At 38.0% G+C, this 22,905-nt stretch overlaps 2 protein-coding genes across 2 annotated transcripts in view; one reads left to right on the top strand and one right to left on the bottom strand.

Annotated features, from left to right (window-relative positions):
• LOC106062356 (uncharacterized) overlaps positions 1–22,905 on the top strand; it is a 124,889-nt gene that overhangs the window by 84,244 nt on the left and 17,740 nt on the right. The window lies entirely within an intron of this gene.
• LOC129922171 (uncharacterized) lies at positions 1,509–7,247 on the bottom strand. Its single transcript, XM_056007083.1, has 2 exons — positions 7,104–7,247; positions 1,509–3,704 (listed from the first exon to the last, which is right to left on the bottom strand). The coding sequence occupies exons 1-2, from the start codon at positions 7,135–7,137 to the stop codon at positions 1,975–1,977; spliced, it is 1,764 nt and encodes a 587-aa protein (XP_055863058.1). The 5' UTR covers positions 7,138–7,247; the 3' UTR covers positions 1,509–1,974.

Raw genomic sequence — 22,905 nt, 5'->3', positions numbered from 1 at the left:
GTGTGGGAGAAATGACGTGTACAAACCTTGTACCAGACAGGCCTGATATAAACTTTGTTAAAATGTGTAAACAAAGGAAATGATTCTAGCCACTGTTTTTGTTAGGCTAGGGTTGACATAATAGGCTCTCCTCTTTCTATCCGCCCTCTCTCTTTCTCTCATCTTTCTTTCTCTCCTCTCTTTCTTCTTTTTCTCTCCTCTCTTTCTCTTTTCTCTTTCCTTCATCTCTCTTTCGCTCGACTTTCTTTCTCCCTCATTCTTTGTTTCTCTTTATCGCTCTCTTTCTCTCTTGATGTATTGGTCAGCAAGTACTCTCCATGGAGATCGGCCACTGGCAACGTCTGCAGCCCCCTTGTGTTCGCCGCTCTGATGTCCTTCATGAAGGTGTGGCGCCAAGCTATACGAGGACGTCATTGTTTTGCGTTGACCACGTTTCGACCTCCATATCGTACCAAATCGAGCATAAAAATCTCCATTTTAATATATAGATCTAGGTGCTCGGTCTTCGGAATGTTTGTTTAAATTCCCTCTCACAAAGCTTGGAAGAATCTGTCTTTCTCCATTTCCTCAGAGGTTAGACTTACTACTCGGAAATTAACATTGACTTTATTCTTTATTAGAACACAGATCCATAAGAAGTCTCGCTGAATAAAATAAATCTCTACAGTCAATGACGTAACTGTTTTCGGATTCTCCTTTTGTGATAAGAAACGTCTTCCCTGAGAACAAAAAAAGTAGTTTTGACGCTACCGTCTGTGTGACCTTTCTTACGAGCTGAACTGACTAACTTTGCAAAGGGCTCCCGACTGGGGTGACGGTGTGCCGCGGGCACGATTCAGCGCTGGTTGCTTTCGGGCTAGAGGTTTATTAGTTTCATTATTAAAATTAAGATCGTGAACGAAACAAAACAAGAAACGAAACAATGCTTTATTTATTAGGACAAGAGGAAACGGTGATATGAGAGTGTATCATAAGGCTGGGCATTAAATTAGAAAGTCTCTCGTTTACATAGCGAATATAAGATTATGAGATTATATTACACTATTTTTATAACACTTATTTTATGATATAATAGTAACAGGGGAGGTAAAAACTTATATTTATCTAAAAAATGAGAGAGAGACCGAGAGACAGACAGACAAAGAGAGACAGAAGAGAATGAGACAGAAAGAGACAGAGAGACAGAAAGAGACAGAGAGAGGCAGAGAGAGAGAGAGACAAAGAGAGACAAAGAGTGAGACAGGAGACAGAGAGAGACAGAGAGAGACTGAGTGAGACAGAGATTGAGACAGAGAGAGAGTCTGAGAAAGACAGAGAGAGACAGGCAGAGACAGAGAGAGAGAGAGAGACAGGCAGAGACAGAGAGAGAGAGAGAGAGACAGAGAAGACAGAGAAAGAGACAGGCAGAAACAGAGAGAGAGAGACAGAAAAAGGTAAACTATAATGATTGAAGTTACCAAAGAAGTTATTAAGTGTGCTGACATTTTTTTACATTAAAAATACTAACATTTATTTCAAACTTGAATTTCATTTTATTATTTAGCGTACACTGCTTGACAAGCTGTACAACTTTTACACAACTGTTCTGTCCTAAATAAAGAAATGTTTGACTTAGCAAACAAACAAACAAAACATCCACGCAAAGACAACAGTTACAATTTGTAAGTATTGTTTGCTCAATGTGATTTTCACCATTGAATGTCGTCGTATCTTGAGCTGAATATCTATCGACTTCTCAAAGTTGTTTTCTTGTCCTGGGATGATTCCGCTCTTCCCTTCACCCACTACCGACAAGCCCTAACCTCAATTCAATATTTTAGTCTTGTGCTCATTTTCTTCCGACTATTTCTTAAAATCGTTCATACTAACTAAAAAAAAAAACGAGGTGTTGAAATCACAGTCTCTGCTGTGCCTATTTACTATTCTAATAGTCATAGAATGAATTGTATCAAAAGTTATTACAATCTCAATGCATTATGTTGATTCTTCATCCTCGGAATCGGTTTCAGATATACTATCTGCCCGGCATATGTCATTAGTGGGCATAAAAAACTGAACAAAGTTGGACGCCTCTTGTTCCTGATACCAATACTCCGTCCGCCAAAACAAGCCGGATACTCCTCGAAGACATGAATTCTCCATGGGAGTATTTGAAAATACGTACAGAATATCACTGTAGATAAAGGCGCCCCGTAAAGCGCTTTGAATCGACCACAGTCGTTTTATCATTGTAAATACAAAGTCATCATCTTGATTCCTCAGCACTTGCCTTACCGTCCCGTCACTTTGTAAGATAAAGTAATTTGTTTCATTTCTAAAACCAACCAAATTTTTAGCTGAACAATCTAGATGTCCACAGTCAGTCCATTTATGTTCTGGCACGTCTAAACAAAACACTGCAGACTTTTCATCAGAGTCAGTGGAACAGAAAATCAAGATACTTTTGTCAAAGTCTAAAGCACTCTCTGGATTTCTCATCATGTCAGGGAACTTGATCTCGCTGTGAAGAACTGGAGTCTCTCTCGGCGACACACATTTCACGCTGCTGCTTGTGCCGTCTATGACGTAAATGCCACTTCCTTTAGCCAGAACAAGTAAGTTCTTATTGGGAAGATCCAGAACAAATTTCCACTCTTTGTTTCTATAAACAAAGAGCAAACTTTCAAGGCCTGTGCTGTTTATGACATAGAGCTCGTTGTCAAACACAGTGACATTTGTTATTATATTATGAAGTGGACATCTGGGAAGTCTACTCCAATGAAATTTCATGCTTTCGAGAATTAAAAAGCTGACTTGATCTTTGTCAGCTAGTACACCTACGTGTCTGAAATACCGAGGGTTTCTGGGATACGCGTATGGAGGCCAATATCCGTGCGTGTTTCTATCTAGCTTGTAGTTGATGGCTTTAGTTATGACCAGCTTGGCTTCTTCGTCATCCTCACACATAGGATGTTTAGAGAGCTCCTCAAGACACTCAATGCTTGCTAAACCATATCTTGTGGCTCTTAACAATTGAGAGAGCTTGGAGCATTTGTCTTCCACCAGCTCGTCATCTTTGCGGGGCGCATCACTTTCCAGCTTCCTCTTTTTCCGACGTTGCTGGTCCTGGTCGTCCTCGCTTGCTTCTGAATATCCTTCTTGTTTTTCAAAATGTTCAGCCCAATGAAAGATCGACCTCAGAAGAACGTCCTCGGTGTCCACACTTATAAGATCTTCTTCTATGATGCTAAGAAAGTCTTTGAACGTTAAGATACAGTACAGATGCATTTTCTCTGCCGTTATAAACCGGTGTTGAAGAAATATTTTAATTTTGTTGAGAACTAACTTTGACTGGTAGAGTCTGGCCTTTGCACAGATTGCCTCAGCATGTTTCTCGTTAATCATCTTGCAAACTTTACTTTCGATATTTTGAATGAGATCTGCATTCTGCAAAGCTCTGGCAGCTTCCCAGAGTTCAAAAATGATGTTGATTCTCCATAATTTGTTAAAGTCGTCATAATTCCATCTGACCCTGTTCAAAAACCGTCCAAAAGTCTCGGCTGACAAGCTGATGGTCTGAACAGCTTCAGATCGTCTCTCTATCAGCTTGAGCTTCTCTCGATAAAAATGGTAGATCGAGGCGTTGAGTATTTTAGTGAACTTGAAGTTTCTTCCCTCTATTTGAACTTCTTGGTCAGTTTGGAGACTCTCACAAGATGGGCAATCTTAAACAGAAAAAAGTAGGAATAATATGACTCTCAGTATGAGATGTTACTATTGCTAATTATATGCTAAGTCTTCCCCTTTATATAAAAATGTAATATTATAAGAATGGTATATGCTCTATGGACTAACTCTTCTGAAGACAGATTGGGTCTAGAAGGTATTTGAGAGAAGGTTTCGCGCTTCCTTTAGGTACTCAGTAAACAAAACTCATCGCTTTATTTCTTTTCAATTACAGAATGTCTTAAGCAGGTGAAAGAGAGGATATATCTTGTAATAAACTTGTTTTCTCTGTTAAAATGTTTTAGATTTAAAATCGGGATTTGATCCCCAGCTCCTCAGTTTTACACTCACTGTATGACTTAAGTGATGATTACAATTCTTCTTATTATCTTGCAAACTTTTTATGGGTGTAATCTAAAACGTGTAACCCGGACACGCATTTCGAAAACGGCTCTAACGACTTTTCCTAGAAATTCAACAGTTTATGTGCATCTTTGGGAAAAAAATACTAGCTGTTTGATTATTGGTAGTGGAAACATAATTAAAGACATCTCCACACTGTAATAAAAAAACAAAAACGCGATTAATGTTGTCCCCTTAAAGCGTGACTATACCTGATTTTTTTTTCTTTAAACAAATGTCATCAATGCCAGAGAATACATTCTTTCCTACTTATGATTACTGTAAAACTGATATTTGGCATTATTTATTACCCTCGACTAAATCTGTTTCACTTGTTCAGAATGTATTAATATATTATTTCATTAGGCCCGAAGCAGTGTAGTAATTACGATTAATGTCTCTTGTTATAGAGCTCAGGACGTTGTCCCAAACTGATACCATGGCGGCTGTTTGGAAGTGCATTACGCGTAACGGGGCTATCATCACGGTGGCTCAGAGCTCAAAAACTGTCTACTGCTATTCCCCTTCCATTCCTACGTCTATTTCCATTCCATTCTTACGTCTATTCCCATTCAATTCCTACGTCTATTCCCATTCCATTCCTACGTCTATTTCCATTCCATTCCTACGTCTATTTCCCTTCCATTCCTACGTCTATTTCCATTCCATTCCTACGTCTATTTCCATTCCATTCCTACGTCTATTTCCCTTCCATTCCTACGTCTATTTCCATTCCATTCCTACGTCTATTTCCATTCCATTCCTACGTCTATTTCCCTTCCATTCCTACGTCTATTTCCATTCCATTCCTACGTCTATTTCCCTTCCATTCCTACGTCTATTTCCATTCCATTCCTACGTCTATTTCCCTTCCATTCCTACGTCTATTTCCATTCTATTCCCTACTTCTATTCCCATTCCATCCCTACATTTATTCCCATTCCATTCCTACGTCAATTTCCATTCTATTCCCTACTTCTATTTCCATTCCATCCCTACGTCTATTTCCATTCTATTCCCTACTTCTATTTCCATTCCATTCCTACGTCTATTTCCATTCTATTCCCTACTTCTATTTCCATTCCATTCCTACGTCTATTCCCATTCCATTCCTATGTCTATGCCCCTTCCATCTCTACGTCTATTTCCATTCTATTCCCACGTCTATTTCCATTCTATTCCTACGTCTATTCTCATTCCATTTCTTCGTCTATTTCACTTCCTTTCTATATTTATTCCCCTTCCATTACCTACTTATATTCCCCAGACTGCAGTTCTTCAGATGGATTGGGCTGAAATGTAAAAATCTTCATTTCTGAACTTGAGAAACTAATTTTTAAAAATCAAAGTCTAGACTTTATACTGAACGCAATCTAAACTGGACTACTAAGATATAAGAACCAAGGTCGCTGAACAGGGCCGGCTTTACACCGACTTGACCGATTTCTCCCAAATGAGCCCTCCCGGGCCCCGTAATTTAAATTTAGCAAATCACTATCATGGCTTTTAAAGATGTAGAACTTAAAGGGTTAACATATTTAGTGTATCATACGACTGAAGTAAATTTAATTAGCCACTGTCTCCTATTGCGTTTGATTTGCTTACTATGCATGCTGTATAATAAATGTTGATAAGACTATCTATGTTGGGCCCCCCCCCCATTTGTAAGGCCCGGCCCTGTCGACGCTGAGGTTTGCTGTCAGTGGCGACATCTTGTCTCACAGTGTGATCTAGGTCTAAGTAGCCTATGCAGACTAAAAGTATAGATCTACTCATGATCTACAGACATATCTAAACCTAGTCTAGATAGATCTCTGGTCATTTCTGTCGATCGAACACGTTAAGCCCTGCCGCTGCAATTTTCACGTTTGAATTCGTATAGCTCCGTAATGGTTAGTCCTAGGAAAAAAAAACTGCAAACATCTATAAACTCGTCATCCATTTGACAATACAAATAGATATGTTGTTTTGTTATGCTACGTATAGTTACTATAAAATATGATGTCAAAGAGGGTCAGTTCGATGAGGTCCAGCGCTGACATTAACGAAACCTTTCCTCCGTTTTTGTAGCTTAGTGAACACTCTCAGTGTGCTAGCGAGTTATTGTATTATTATTAGTGTATAGTTATTGTATTTAAAAAATGTTACTATTTTTAATTTTCTTTTTTTTTTATATTAATTTCTTTTTACATTAACCAAAGACAGACAGGTCAGTGTAACTTTTCCGCCCACTCTCGAATGCTTCCTTCTCTGTTTATAACGGACGCCACAGCAAGGCCATTAGACACTAATTTTACCTATACTGTGTACTGTAGCCTACCTAGGTCTAGTTGACCCAAATAAAAAAAAAACTGCTCGACCCCCCGCTTGTCTAGCCCGCCCACTCTGCTCACTGACTGTAGCCTTATTGTAACTCCCTCTACGTTTTTTTTTATTTTTTACATTTGTAGAGCATTAGTGATGAGTGGCTAAATTGTAATAAAATAGTGTAAAAAAAAAAAGGGTAGATCTAGCGTTCGTTAGTGTCATTGATAATAATAAACCAATATTAGTCAACACCCCCTATTTACTAAAAGGTTATGACATGTATGTGTTTTACGGCCTATTTAGAAGAATTTTAGATATGTCTTGTTTATTTGGTACCTAAATCTAAAAAAAAAAAAATCTCCTTCACCCCGGACCTACCCTCCTTCCGTCCTAGAAGAAAAAAAATGGCATCGTCCTACCAGTGTTCTTTGAACCCGTGTAAAACCCTTGTTTTTCAGAGTAAACGAAACTAACTGTGTCTGAACTATATAAAGAAATGAAGTATAAACAAAAACAATAAACTAGTCTCGTCAAAGCTATCAAAATAAAGGCCCTTTTTAAAACAAAGATTGTGGGGTATTCGCTAATATCAGAAAATAGGGGGTGTTTGTTAGACGGAAATGACAATATAACTTTATATATCTAGAATAATGGCTTCATGTATGTAGATTATACATTTAGATCTTTACCCTTTTTGTTGCCGCTTCTTCTTTTCTTGTCCATTTAAGAATGATTTGGTTTATTGATAACTAGCCAAACATTTTGTAATATTTCTGGGTTTTGGTCCCTGATTCTATGTTGATCTGCTAAATCTAAATCCTGTTATCTGCAGAACAAACAAAAGAGTCCAGTAAATTGATAGAACCAGTGCTATACGGTGCTTTTGTTTACATGAGAGTGACTGTTTGTAGTGCCGCGCAGAAATGTGTGCCATCAAAAGTATGAGAAGGCACTTTACAGAGACCGATGATTGAGGATGGTTGCAGTATTTCACGCGACAATTAACGGAGACCCAGTGGCGACCTGTATATTTTGCCATGGTCCGTGGTCAGTCTATGAGAAAGAAAGTGATATAATACCTACAGCTATCTGACATTTCACAATTCTCTTTTTCTGTCATCACTAAAATTATTTATAAAAAAATTTAAATAACTAAATGTATGCTTAAACATATATAGTAGGAAGCGTGGTCGAGAGGCCAAGTACGCTTGAACTTGGCTTGACTTGGCTACCTATGAAGGGAGCTCGAGGTTCGACACCTGACTCAAGCAGAGATATGTTTACTGAGCACCCAAAGGCAGCACGGAAAACCTTCTTCCAGAAACCCCCTCCCCCCACTGGTCCACAAATGAGATTAAACCATAGCTAATAAAAGCATAAAAGTAGCGCTATATAAAAGCCTCAAATTATTATTATATTTTATTATATATAGGCCTAGTTATTAAACTTTTATTAGAATTTTTTTTTAATTAGGTACCGGTACTTTGTAGTTAAAATTTGCATGTGTTCCATTAATAGGCTTACCAATTTCATAGTCATCTAAATGTCAAAGAGTGTGTAAAGTTCATTCCGGACTCTCTCAGGCTGTCTTCAAGCATGTCATGACTGGAAAAACAAGAAATAGAAAAAAGCTTAATCTAAGGGAAAGAACGCTAATTACTGCCATTTTCAGAAAATTACAGGGTTTAGCTCTTTCTGTTAAATAAAACAAAATTAATTCATTAGTACTAAATGATTAATCGATTTGTTAATTTTTGGATTGATTCGTGTATAATCATGGACAATGAATAATTATGCAACATTTTAAACTTGATCCGATAATATGAATTGGAAGAAGAAACGCGTCAAGAGTGACAATGGGATTAAATCCATACATACATCCACAGCTCTCATTAAGTAGCATTTATTCCCATTGTCAGGTTTAATGAATAATTGTGCAAAGGTTTAATTAGATCCGAGAATAAGACATAGGATGAAAAACATGTTCAAACTTTTTACCAGACAGACAAACAGAGAAGGTTGATATAAGCTTTGTAAAAAACAAATGGGGGAAACCAAAGTCTGTGACTCCATTTTTTGTCTTCCGAGATTGAAGGAGCCATATAATAGATGTCTTTGCTGCACAGAAAGCACGATGAATTGTAATTTGCCACAAGTGTATTTTCTCGCCAATAAACAAAGGTATTATTCAAGGAAAGAGGCGTATGATTAATTATGATTAATTGTTTGTTAATTTTACTTATATACTGTACCGATTGGAATTTAAACATATATTTATTAAGCACATTATCTCATGTCATGATGCCGAATGTCTAAATGCAGGGGACCCTAAAAAGGTCATGCCCCCGCGCCCTAGTTTTTATATTCTGTTTGTTTTTCATTTATAGTTGTTGTTTTTTTTAATTATGTGAGATGATGGTTCAGCGATGTCTATAACAATTTTGTTTTTTTGTTTCTTTTGGTCAACAAACAGTACATTTGAAATCCATTGTCTTATCAGTCGAAACAGGTTTATCCCAGTATAGCAAGTAATTGGTTGTGATCAGTATTTGTAGTTAGAGATCTTAATTCTTTATCTTGTGTCAAGACCTGGTGCCACTTGATTGTGGCGACATAGGTAGTAAGATTCTGACAAATCTGGAAATCCTGTCATTATGTGTTCAATTAACTCACCGATTTGGCCACATTTTAGCCATTTGTCAATATTACCTAGTCCCTCGTAGGAGGTTGGAAGAGACTAAGGTGAATGTCTGTCCCTCTCTAGAGTTCCTTGAATCAGACTAGGGGAATATCTTATCCCTCTCTAGAGTTCCTTCGATTAGACCAAATTCATTGCTTTCTGAGTTACCCTTGGTAAAAATTTGCCGTCAAAAGATTTCTGTGCAACGAATGGATTGAAGATTCAAATGGTTTTCATGCCCTCGGCCGCCCTCCCCCCTCCCAGCTATCATGGATTGATTTCATTCCTGATATGTAAAAATGTTGTCAAGCTGACCCAGCAGAGGGACACATGCAAGGGAAATAATCGAAATTAAATCACTTCATTCTCAATCTGCTCACTCTACCCGAATACAAAAAAAAAAATCAATTTCATAGCAAAGAGTTGTCTTTCTTTTTCTTAAGTTCAGTTTCTTCGTTTCTTACCAACAAACATACACGCACACACACACACACACACACACACACGCACAATTCCAGTTCATTTCTTACAAATAAATAAACTCTGAATCTGGACCTAAAATATTAATGCGATAATAGCTTTGGAATTTTTATCCCTTGGGAATACATTTTATTTTATTTTATTTTTTTACACGCGCATTTCCATAATGCATAAATTCTGCAAAGCGTTTACAAAAGCACGCGCGTGGGGATTTAGCTGAAATGTCAACAAAAACAATGTCAGTGTACTCTTCCAAACGATTCAACATCAGTTTTAAACCCAGTTTCCCGCGTAGACTCCAGGTCTTGAAAGTCTTTAACGAACCAAGATTAAGATTTTTGAAAGTTTTTTGTTTTTTTTAATTGTCGTGATGAGTCCCTGATATGTTTTAATTTGGTATCTGGTTTAGTGATTCCCTTTCACCTGTCTCTTTCGGTCCTTTGAACAACTACAAAACAAAACAGTCTACCGTTTCTTTCCACTCCTCAGTCTCTTCCATTGGCAGGCCTGCCCATTCCTTAATGTTCTCTTCTAATTTCTTCTTTAGTCTTCACCTATCCCTTTGTCTGTTGAACCGTTGGGGCATCACACAAGATCTGTTTACCGTCTTTCTCCATTCCTCCCTTTCTTTGGCCTATATAAAATTTCTTCTAATGACAGGCCCGTCCATTCTTTCGCTTTCTCTGTCTGCCTCTTCATCTTTTTCCCGGTAACTGTTCCCTGAAGAAAGGTCTTTGCAAGTGGACCTGAGGACTTTGTGATATGGACATACAATTCAAGTTTGCGTTGTTTGACAGTAGTTAGCAGGTGAACATGGGGTCCAATTGCTGTATTAATCATGTTTCTTCTCTTCTTTGTGGTGCGGTCTTTCTTTAGTTTGCCTCGCTTTCTTTGCTTTAGAACTGTCCCCCGCTTAAATGTCTTTGCGAGTCTTGCCGGTCTTTGATAAATGGGAGGAATATTAAAAGAAGATGGTGATTAGTATTTAGATATAAAGGGGAAGGGGTGCATACTCCATGGTATAAGCATTGAACTCGGCGCAATGTACTCCTTGGCTCGATACAATGTGCTTCTTGGCTCGGTGCAATGTACTCCTTGGCTCGATATAATGTTCTCCTTGGCTCGGTATAATGTTCTCCTTGGCTCGGTACAATGTACTCCTTGGCTCGGTACAATGTACTCCTTGGCTCGGTACAATGTACTCCTTGGCTCGATATAATGTGCTCCTTGGCTCGATATAATGTGCTCCTTGGCTCGATATAATGTGCTCCTTGGCTCGGTACAATGTACTCCTTGGCTCGGTACAATGTACTCCTTGGCTTGATATAATGTGCTCCTTGGCTCGGTACAATGTACTCCTTGGCTTGATACAATGTACTCCTTGGCTTGATACAATGTACTCCTTGGCTCGGTACAATGTACTCCTTGGCTTGATACAATGTACTCCTTGGCTCGATACAATGTACTCCTTGGCTCGGTACAATGTACTCCTTGGCTCGGTACAATGCACTCCTTGGCTCGATATAATGTGCTCCTTGGCTCGATATAATGTGCTCCTTGGCTCGATATAATGTGCTCCTTGGCTCGGTACAATGTACTCCTTGGCTTGATACAATGTACTCCTTGGCTTGATACAATGTACTCCTTGGCTCGGTACAATGTACTCCTTGGCTTGATACAATGTACTCCTTGGCTCGGTACAATGTACTCCTTGGCTCGGTACAATGTACTCCTTGGCTCGGTACAATGCACTCCTTGGCTCGGTGCAATGTACTCCTTAGCTCGATACACTGTGCTCCTTGGCTCGGTGCAATGTACTCCTTGGAGATTAATAGCCCGTTGCCACGTTGTTCAGACCTGTGACGTGGAAACGAGCTATTGGTCTAAACTGTCCGCTGGTTGCGACGTTGCAGGTCAGTGCTCAAGGCTCTATACTCTATAACGATTGGTCTTGCTACAGCTTCAATAAGAAATTACGTCACTATTTCTGTCACGTTGAAAGTCTGTCTCGTATGGTCGCTAACCTTTTCTAATGCATAATGAATCACTCTTCTAGACTTTTCTATTTCTCTAGGTGTGATCGATACTCCGTGTCATTTGAGATTCTATTAAGTGAAACTTTGTTTTTCTTGTTTTTTGTTTGTTTGTTGTTGTTTGTTTGTATGCTAGCCAAATATGAGGATGAGGAGGGAGGTATGAGAAATGTAGGGCATGGATTTCAACGTCGATTCGTTAAAACCTTTAATTGAAAACGTCGCTGGCTCATTCATTTTAGTGATTACATCATGGTGTGGCCTTGTCGAGATTCTTGCGCATTTTGAAAGCTTAATGGAGCTACACTCGTCGTAATTCTTTGCAAAATAAAAAATTGTTTCGTGTTTAAAGCTTAGTTTTTTTTTTTTTATTTGTGTGTGGAAACAGAAAATTTAATGCACAGTCTTGATGAATATAGGTCATGGTGACCGCGTATTTGTAACAAAATTAAGTTTGGAATTCTGGGAAAAAGTGAGTTATGTTTTTTGGGTGTAGAGCGATACTCTGCGTATCTTTGGGACAGAAAGAAGCATATCTTAATATTTGATTGTATAGATCAGTGTTTCCCAAACTTTTGACCTATGTGTACTCCTTATATAATTTTTGTAATACCCCTCGCCCCGTTCCCACCACACTTTAATTGATTAACAGAACATAATACATGGATATTTTAAAAAACAACAGCATTTTTAATAAGGTGCAACGCGTACCCCTCCAAAGTCTTCCCGTACCCCTGAGGGTACGCGTACCCCATTTTGGGAAACACTAGTATAGATCAATGATGGGCAAACGTTTCAAGAAGCGAGCACAAGTGAAAACTTTGGCCGGCCATATTTTTTTGTTTACCGGTACCTAGAAAAATACAGAAATTTAGTATTAGATTTCCTGGTGCCAAAATGAAACTAAATACGAAGCAATGGCTGTGATAACAGTTAGTCGTAATTTGGTTCAAACTTAAACGTAATTAACTATGGTAAATCTATTACATCAGTCACACACTTTTTTCAGTTGTATAAAGATGCAAGATGGAAGAATTATACTTGTTAACTCTTTTCAATTTCCGGTTTCCCGAAATTCTTCCGAGTATGCATCTTGCACTAGGTCATCTTGTTCGTATGTAGTAAAGAACAAAGTGTCTTCAGATTGCATGGAATTAAGAAACTCTTCACATTTTCTGCAAGTCCCAAAACAAAAGTACTGGATATATTTGCCTGTTTTTAGGAGATGTGTTAATGTATTATTCTGAGATTATCTTGCAGATAACAGACGTGGTTTGGCTTCTCTTTGGAACATTGTTCCCTTTATCCATGGATTATAATTCGGTTTATCTTCTGGCTATAGTTCAATGTATAATTGGAAGATAGTTTGATGTAACTTGGAAAACTAGTTCGGCATATCTTTAGAAGATAACTTGATGCCAATTTAAAATATATCAGCGCGGTTGTTGAGTGGTAAGGCGCTTTTGTTCCGAAAACAAAAGAGGTCCCGTGTTCGAATCCTGGTGAAGACTGGGATTTTTATTTCGGGATCCTTAGAGCGCCTGTGAGTCCATCCAGCCCTTATTGGTACCTGAAATTAGTTGGGGAAAACTAAAGACGGTTGCTCTTTGTGCTGACCACATGACACTCTCGTTAACCGTGGGTCATCGACAAGTACTTTTAGACCTAATCCTATTTCATTGACACGTACTAATAAGATAAGACCTAATCCTATATCATTGACAAGTACTTTAAAGAACAGAGAATCGAAAGAATCTAAATCTAAAGACAGTTTTATTTACATTAACGCCTCGGTAGTGACCGCTAAGTTGTTTTTTTTTTTTTTGGGGGGGGGGGGGAGGGGGTCTAGCATGTACTGTCAACAACATTTGCTAAGTCCACAGACACCCTTGAAGTAAAACCTACTTATGTCCAGTTTCCTGTTTCCGTTTGCGTGAGAAAGCTTCCATTTCTTGCGCTCGTCTGTTCCGGAAGTCGGGGATGGGGATGTTTCCATTAGCCTCATCCCCCCCCCAAGCTACCTTGTTAAAACAAGTAATGCACTTCTTTTTCTTTTTTTCAGTGCATCAATATACTCAACAGACTAACATATCTGAATCCAAATCTTTGAAATATAATCTGGAGAGGGAATTAAGGTCACTGTGGTCTAACCAACATTTACTTTTTTTTTTAATTTCTACTAATCTGGTTGTACTCAGAGTAATACTTCAAGTATATCACCTATTCAGAGTAAGCTTAAAAATGATTCGATGAAAGAATTATATATATATAAGGCTAGTCTACGAGTCCGAAGACTGTTGAGGAATGCAGTATTTCCCGTGGCTGCGCAGTGCCAGCTGTGACCTACATATTTTTCCACATCCAGGGCAAGTTTAACCATTGTCCGCAGGTGGTCTATTTAGATTTTCTTTTCGCCGTATGCGTTTGTCCTAAGCAACATATTGATATGTTCCACTTAATGAGCGCAGGTTAAGGTTTAATTGTAGTACTAAATAAAGTACTCCTGTCGGTTAACGAAGGTGTAATGTGGCCAGCACAACGACAAACCGTTTTAATTTCTCAACTTATGCTAGACATCCATGTGAGTCCGAAAAAATTTCCAAAATTCATAATCCAAGTCATCGTTGAGATTAGAACCCAAGAAGCCTCGGTTTGGAAACCAAGCGTTGAACCACTCAGTCACCACATCCTACCTCCAAATCTTAGATCGCGAATTTTCAGCTCGTCGGAACGAAAAGTTTAATGTTTTGACGTTTTAGCCTACCAAAAAGGCTTTTACTTTAAATAGATGTTCATATCTAAATTTATACTCTTAAGAAATAACTGACCCCTTGATGTTTGTAGTGAATGATTCACGCCAAGCGACAACGCATTTGTCACAAGCGATGTTAATAGCAATATTCTACCCTGCCAATTCCTTCGCTCTCTCCCTCCTTTTCTCTCTCCCTTTCTACTCCTCCCTCCCTCTCTCCCTCCCTCTCTGTCTCCCTCTCTATCTCTCTCTTTCCCTTCACAGAGTTGGTTCAAAAAGGTATAGTTGGTTTTCTTTCCTGTACACTCTGAAACATTTATTATTTAATTCTAGAGCGTATTTGTGTTTACATTTCCTTGACATTTTCCATAAGAGTTTAATATGGAAATCCAATGGAAATCTCACGCAAGAGAACAGATTTAATCCTAGTTTTATTTTTTCTCCGCCCTTGCCTCTTTCCCTCTTTCTCTCTACCCCCTCTTTTTATGTCTCTCTCTCTCTCTCTCTCTCTCTCGCTTCGTTTTTTCTTTTGTATCCTAGTCCGTGTTTTTTTTTAAAGCTTATATCAACTCACTGTCTTTGTGTCTGTCTGGCCAAAATATGCACACGTTATTTCTGCGACACAAAATCTCGGATCAAGCTGAAACTTGGCAAAATTATTTCTTTTACATATCAAGACACAAGAATCATTTAAAAAAAACAAAAACAAAAAAAAAACAACAATTAGTTAATTCACTATTAGTAATAAATTATTTTGTTTGCTATCTTAAACAGGGGAAAGAAATAGTACTTGACTGAAGTAGTAGTATAAGCTGAATTAGCCCCCTTTATAGATTCTCGTTTGAGGCTAGTTGCAAATGTAATCACATGACTGATACAAACTGATGGACCTCATTCACCAAAACGAACGGTCACGTGATAATATTGATAAAAATAAAAAAAACTGTCACGTGATAAACATTGTTAATTAAAATTAGATCGTAATTTGTATAGAAGAGATGGAGAAGCAAGTGACTCAATGTTTTTTTTTAAGATTGGTGAATGAGGTCCATTGATACAGTTAATATACGCTATTTTTGTAAGGCTATTTTTTTTTTAATTTTGGAATGTGAATTCTATCATATGTGTTCATCTATCCATAAAGAGTTGTTTCACTTTGGTTTGGCTCTTTTTTTTTTTTTTTACTACTTTCCCTAACTCTCCTCGTTTTCTCTTTCAGCTCCTGTCTCTCTCTCTCTCTCTCTCTCTCTCTCTCTCTCAATTCTCTTTCTTTCAGTACCACGTCTATTTCTGTCTAAATAAGCCTCTGTCTCAATAAGCCTCTGTCTCAATCGTAAAATATCTCTTTCTTTACAAAAAAATAAATTTTTCTATCTCTGAATTCTCTCTCAATAAGCCTCGCTTTTTCTCTCATTCTCTCTCATTTCTTCTCCAAAGGTCACGAGTATGGACACGCACTTACATAACTATTGTCCTGAAAAAAAAAAAAAAAGGAATTTCCGTTTCTCAATGGACATAGCCTCCAGCAGCCTTGATGTTTAACTGGAAAAAAATTGTCACAGAATTTTTTTTCCGCTTGAAGACATTTCTTAATAGTTTATTCGCTTTTTTTTTTCTAACTTCCGGTATTTATTTTTTTTTTCAAGGCTTATAGGTTGATGTAGTGGCGGATGAATTGTTTCAAAGGTTATTGTTATAGGCCGATGTAGTGGTGGATGAATTGTTTCAAAGGTTAAGTGCTAGTTGTCGATGTAGTGGTGGATAAATTGTTTCAAAGGTTATGTGCTAGAGGTCGATGTAGTGGTGGATAAATTGTTTCAAAGGTTAAGTGCTAGTTGTCGATGTAGTGGTGGATGAATTGTTTCAAAGGTTATGTACTAGAGGTCGATGTAGTGGTGGATAAATTGTTTCAAAGGTTATGTGCTAGAGGTTGATGTAGTGGCGGATGAATTGTTTCAAAGGTTATGTGCTAGAGCAGGGATGCTCAACCTTATTCGACCTGCGGGCCATTTTAACTTTCGAAACGCGTGTCGCGGGCCACATCAACAAAAAGGTACGAAAAATGAAATCAAAATTCACCTGAAACTATTTGAAACTATTGGATCTAGTACTTACATTAATTAATAGGATAGTTAAAGTCTATCATTTTTACGCGTCTTAAAATGGTTTCATTTTTCTACTTAAATGTGAGCAACATTGCAGCTACCTTTACCACCAACTTATTTTCTTGTCTCTTTTCGGCAAATATTCTCCTCGGTCCTCCAATCTCTAGGCGTAGTTTAACCAACCTTTTAGACGCGGCTCAAACCAAGAAAGCCTTCATATTTGTTTTACAATGCCGCTGTATATGTTGTTTTTGTTTGAAACAGCCCTGGAGACTTTCTTTACAAAACAAATATGTTGGCTTATTATCATGTTCCACAAAAAAGATCCATTCACTTTTCCTGGGAGATTCTACATTCAGATTTCCATTTCATAAACTCATAATCGCACACTCGTTAAAGGTCATGGTATCAATCCATCACAGAAAAAAGTGAGGGCCCTAACGAAGGTAAAGATACATTTACAACTATTTTTAAGGGGGGAGGATTTTCTACTTTTTGTGCCGACGTTTCGGTGGGCCGGATGGAACCCCATCGCGGGCCGGTTCTGGCCCGCGGGCCGTACTTTGGGCATCGCTGTGCTAGAGGTTGATGTAGTGGTGGATAAATTGCTTCAAATGTTAAGTGCTAGAGGTCGATGTAGTGGTGGATAAATTGTTTCAAAGGTTAAGTGCTAGTTGTCGATGTAGTGGTGGATGAATTGTTTCAAAGGTTATGTGCTAGAGGTCGATGTAGTGGTGGATAAATTGCTTCAAATGTTAAGTGCTAGAGGTCGATGTAGTGGTGGATGAATTGTTTCAAAGGTTATGTACTAGAAGTCGATGTAGTGGTGGATGAATGTTTCAAAGGTTATGTGCTAGAGATCGATGTAGTGGTGGATGAATTGTTTCAAAGGTTATGTGCTAGAGGTCGATGTAGTGGTGGATAAATTGCTTCAAATGTTAAGTGCTAGAGGTCGATGTAGTGGTGGATGAATTGTTTCAAAGGTTATGTACTAGAGGTCGATGTAGTGGTGGATGAATTGTTTCAAAGGTTATGTGCTAGAGGTCAATGTAGTGGTGGATGAATTGTTTCAAAGGTTATGTACTAGAGGTCGATGTAGTGGTGGATGAATTGTTTCAAAGGTTTAGTGCTAGAGGTCGATGTAGTGGTGGATGAATTGTTTCTAAGGTTATGTACTAGAGGTCGATGTAGTGGTGGATGAATTGTTTCAAAGGTTAAGTGCTAGAGGTCGATGTAGTGGTGGATGAATTGTTTCAAAGGTTTAGTGCTAGAGGTCGATGTAGTAGTGGATGAATTGTTTCAAAGGTTTAGTGCTAGAGGTCGATGTAGTGGTGGATGGTTTCAAAGGTTTAGTGCTAGAGGTCGATGTAGTTGTGGATGAATTGTTTCAAAGGTTATGTACTAGAGGTCGATGTAGTGGTGGATGAATTGTTTCAAAGGTTAAGTGCTAGAGGTCGATGTAGTGGTGGATGAATTGTTTCAAAGGTTTAGTGCTAGAGGTCGATGTAGTAGTGGATGAATTGTTTCAAAGGTTTAGTGCTAGAGGTCGATGTAGTGGTGGATGGTTTCAAAGGTTTAGTGCTAGAGGTCGATGTAGTGGTGGATGAAATGTTTCAAAGGTTTAGTGCTAGAGGTCGATGTAGTGGTGGATGGTTTCAAAGGTTTAGTGCTAGAGGTCGATGTAGTGGGGGATGAATTGTTTCAAAGGTTTAGTGCTAGAGGTCGATGTAGTGGCGGATGAATTGTTTCAAAGGTTTAGTGCTAGAGGTCGATGTAGTGGTGGATGAATTGTTTCAAAGATTTAGTGCTAGTGGTCGATGTAGTGGTGGATGAAATGTTTCAAAGGTTTAGTGCTAGAGGTCGATGTAGTGGTGGATGGTTTCAAAGGTTTAGTGCTAGAGGTCGATGTAGTGGGGGATGAATTGTTTCAAAGGTTTAGTGCTAGAGGTCGATGTAGTGGCGGATGAATTGTTTCAAAGGTTTAGTGCTAGAGGTCGATGTAGTGGTGGATGAATTGTTTCAAAGATTTAGTGCTAGTGGTCGATGTAGTGGTGGATGAATTGTTTCAAAGGTTTAGTGCCAGAGGTCGATGTAGTAGTGGATGAATTGTTTCAAAGGTTATGTGCTAGAGGTCGATGTAGTGGTGGATGAATTGTTTCAAAGGTTAAGTGCTAGAGGTCGATGTAGTGGTGGATAAATTGTTTCAAATGTTAAGTGCTAGAGGTCAATGTAGTAGTGAAGAAATTCACTGAGATGAATAAATAGAAGGAGATTGAAAAAAACAAAACAAGAATAGATCTAAAATAAAATAACGAATTGACTTTGTATAGAATTGCCTACATTTCATTACAATAGAAATATAGGCAGAGAGGCGGTTATAGAAAGAGAGAAAGAAAATGAAAAAAATAAAACAGATATGAGAGACTAAAGAGAACGCAAGAGAAAGAGACAGAGGGTGAAAACATAAAAAGAGCGGAGAACAGAATAAAACAAAAATATAGATAGATAGATAGATTAGATTAGATAGATAGATAGATAGATAGATAGATAGATAGATAGATAGATAGATAGATAGATAGATAGGCAGGCAGGCAGACAGACAGATAGATAGATAGATAGATAGATAGATAGATAGATAGATAGATAGATAGATAGATGACGATTGATTGATTGATTGATTGATATAAAGGGAGCGCGAGAGATATAGATCTTGTCAAGATAAATAGAGAGAGAGAGAGAGACAGAGAGTAAGGGAGTTGAAATAAAATGAATAAAGAGTAAGCCATCACTGAGTCACTCACCCACACACACACGCGCGCGCATTTTCTTAGTTTTTCGTCCTCAGCAAGTGGGGGAATTAAAGATGTATCAATTAATCAATCAGTCAGGGTAATTGCGCTTATAATATAGATTTCTTTATTTATTTATGTACAAAGTAACTTTTTTTTTCATTACCTCCCTTTGACATGAATTTAGTTAAATTTAGTAATAGTGTTGTTAAATATTTAAACCTCTCTAATATCAGCTTTGTGAATAAAAATGCAAAATCTTGCTCAATTTCTTTGCTCAAATCAAATAAATGATTCCCACTATGTATAATGCATTTTCAAATTAAAAGATCAGATAGTGATATATATATATATACATATCAATTCAACTGCCGAATGGTTTACAAATCAGACAGTTAGCCATATAATGTATCTTTGAAATGAATATGTGGCATCATGATGAAATTCCAACCTTGCTACAATATATTTGACATTATCACTTTCTGTCGTGGCATTTCAATGTCTCTTTATACCTTCAAAGCCGATAACATTTCAATAAAATGCAAATGTAATTTATATTCGTAAGTCAAAGGAATGAAGACATACTAAGCAAGATCAAAACTCTAAATGTCAGATTGTAGAAAAAAACAACAAAAAAAAACTTTCCTGATAAATAAATAACGAAACACAATTGTCTAGAACAGTGGTTCCCAAACTTTTTTGTCTCGTAGACCCCTTGCCATGTTTTCCTGTTTTCGGTAGACCCCCTGCTCAACTTGCACATTTTTGCAAATTCATAAACATTTTTTAAACAAATTTCTAACTGTAGTGAGTTGAGGAGTGAAAAAGTAATTTAAAACTACACAACTTAGGATATTATGTTTATTATACGAATTTTTCGTTCTATGAAGTAGTCTTTCCAACATTAAATATTAATTAATTAATTAATTAATTAATTAATATGCCTTAAGTATCATTGTAAAAGGTTTCGCATAGAGCAGTTTCTCTTGTATTTCTTGATCTTTCACGTGTGGCTCAAATGTTGAATCTGCTGAACTGTTTTCATTAACAGGAGATGGGTCAAAGGCGAGTAACTGGAGCCTAAACCAGTAAACTTCAAGCAGGAAGGGCTCATTAGCCTTGGCTTGCTACCCACCTAGCAGAAGGAAAACTGAATTCAAACCTCTGCTGCCTTGCTACTATACCCAAACATGGGAATGGTCTCGTTGGTCAACCCTAAGGAAATATAAAGGAGACGGTGACCAATAGCGCCAGTATTTCTCTTTCTCTTTCCTTGGGGGTTCCAGGTTAGGGCTCGCCTTGTTATGTTGGATGCAGGCTTGCGAAGGGTGTGAACTATCCATCTCCAGCGTCTCTGAAGGATATCTACTTCAGTGGGCTTCTTTGCCACAGTTCCTCATTCAAAATCTTGTCTGGCCAGCGGATCATAAGAATTTTCATCAGGCAGGTATTGATGGATTGCTGGATTTTTTTCATGGTGGTGATGGTGGTTCACCAGGTCTCTGCGATCTGGAAGCAGATGGGCAAGACGTGGCGACAGTTGGAGAGACTCGCCCAGAACCGAGATGCCTGGAGGAAGCTGGTTGGTAACCTATGCCCAGAAGGGACTACAGGCATAGATGAGATGAGATGGTGACCATTAGACAGTTTGTAGCACACAGCGCTACACCTTGTCAGACCAAACTGTATCTTGTAAAGATTTACATAAGAAGCTTTTAATTTTATAACTCATGTCACCGAAGCGACCTTGAACTGTATTGTTGCTTAAAAAGAAATTCTTTTATTAATAACAAATGTAGGTTTGTGCAAAACGGCTGGTAAAATCAATGTTTGACCTTTGCGTTTTTCCGTATTTTGCTATAAGAAAAGAAATCTTGTAAGACTCTCACAAACCACCATCTTCTCTATATGATGTCGAACTATGATTTTGCGGGTCTATTTTGAACTTTGAGTGTTCGAAAGTTTTTAAAATCTTTATTTTTGTCAGGGTAGCATTGTCTCAGATGATCTTCCAGCGAACCTGGTTCATATCGTCATAAAAAAGTCACTTAGGCTTGTTCGACAAGGAAGGAATGAATCCCAATTTTATTTTTAAATAATTAATGCTGTACTGTCTACATTTCTTTTTTTTTTGTTCTAAATATTAGTTACATGTAGACAAAATTAAGCTATTTAAATAAGTATTGAAATAGATTACAATTTTTCATTTGAATAGCAGAATAAATATTTAAAGGATTTATGAATGTACAAATCATATATTAGTGTATGCAATAATTACATTAGTGGAATGTGAACATTAAATGAGCTTAAATGAAATCTGTTATCGTAGACCCCCGTGGGCATCTCATGGACCCCCAATTTATTTTTTTACTTTCGTAGATCCCTTGGAGGTCTTCGTAGACCCCTGGGGGTCTATATAGACCACTTTGGGAATCACTGGTCTAGAAGTTATGTCCCTTTATCTTATCTTATCTTATATAATACAGACGTTACTTCTAGTGTTTTTTTTCTAAGTGTTTTAATTGTATGTGGTGTAAATTAGCCACAATTGACAAAGACATTATTATGGAACCTTTACCAACAGTTGGACTATTTTTTGGTATTAAGTCTTGCTCTTCAGATCCTTTTAAAACAAGACGTGCTTTTGGTGAACCATTTTTCATTGTTATAACCCAACGTGTAGAAATAGCATTTTGTCCACAGTCTTCAACCTCTTCATATGTTTCAAACTGCTTTAATTTCAATAACTCCAATTGTTTGGCCTCATCTCTTTTCTTGATTCACCATTGATAAACATACATCATCGCTATTGTCTCCCCTTGAATATTTCCACTCAATCCGTTCAAGGTCTACACCTTTCTCTTTCTTTGTCCACATTATTTGTTTTTGTTATATCAATTTTTATATTTTCCTGTGGCTTTGCCGAGAATGGTAGCTTTTGTTCATTTTTCTGATTCGTCCATTCTGTATTCTATTTGTTCATTTGGCTTCAGACAAGTTACAGAATGAATGTCTGTCTTTGTGTCACTTTCATCTCTAATAAGTTCACGATCTCCATCAAATATTTCGCTTACACTACTCTTGACGACGTCATGAATCTTTTTTGTGTTCTCCTCATTATCTTCTATACCAGCGGTTCTCAACCTTTTAAGCTCGGCGACCCCTTTTAACAATCCCCGACCCTGCCGCCGCCCCCCCCCCCCTCCGGGCACATACACACAGCAATAGAAGAATAAATAAAAACAATCCTTTTTTTCGATTGTCTTTGGCGACCCCTGGCAAATCGTCAATCGACCCCCAAGGGGGTCGCGACCCACAGGTTGAGAACCTCTGTTCTATACTCTCTTCCTCATCCACGCTCACTTTATTAAGTCTGTTTGGTGCCACTCTGACAAATTCACCGCCATGTCTCACAAAAACAACTGTTCCATCTTGAAATACCACCTTTCCGGGCCCTAGCCCTCTAAAGCTGGTTGTCCCTTCAATAAAATAATGCGACACATTTCTCGCCTCCAAGTGGCGCGCACTCCAGAGTTTTAGAAACACTCTTGTATTGATTGTCACAGTGTACTAGGAATTAATCCGAGAAAAATGTATATCTGTTAGACACCGATCTAAACCTGGCAACAAAGAAACAGATATGTTGCATAAA

Source organism: Biomphalaria glabrata, chromosome 12, assembly GCF_947242115.1.
Source record: "Biomphalaria glabrata chromosome 12, xgBioGlab47.1, whole genome shotgun sequence".
Taxonomy (NCBI): Eukaryota; Metazoa; Mollusca; class Gastropoda; family Planorbidae; genus Biomphalaria; species Biomphalaria glabrata.
This window is presented reverse-complemented; position numbering and strand designations above follow the sequence as displayed.

Bases quoted from the DNA above. Each gene is read 5' to 3' on its own strand.
- LOC129922171 (XM_056007083.1), bottom strand. From the start codon at position 7,137: ATGGACAAGAAAAGAAGAAGCGGCAACAAAAAGG. The intron at 3,705-7,103 runs GTAAAGATCTAA...TTTCTGTTTAAG, and splicing joins AAGAAGCGGCAACAAAAAGG to ATTGCCCATCTTGTGAGAGT.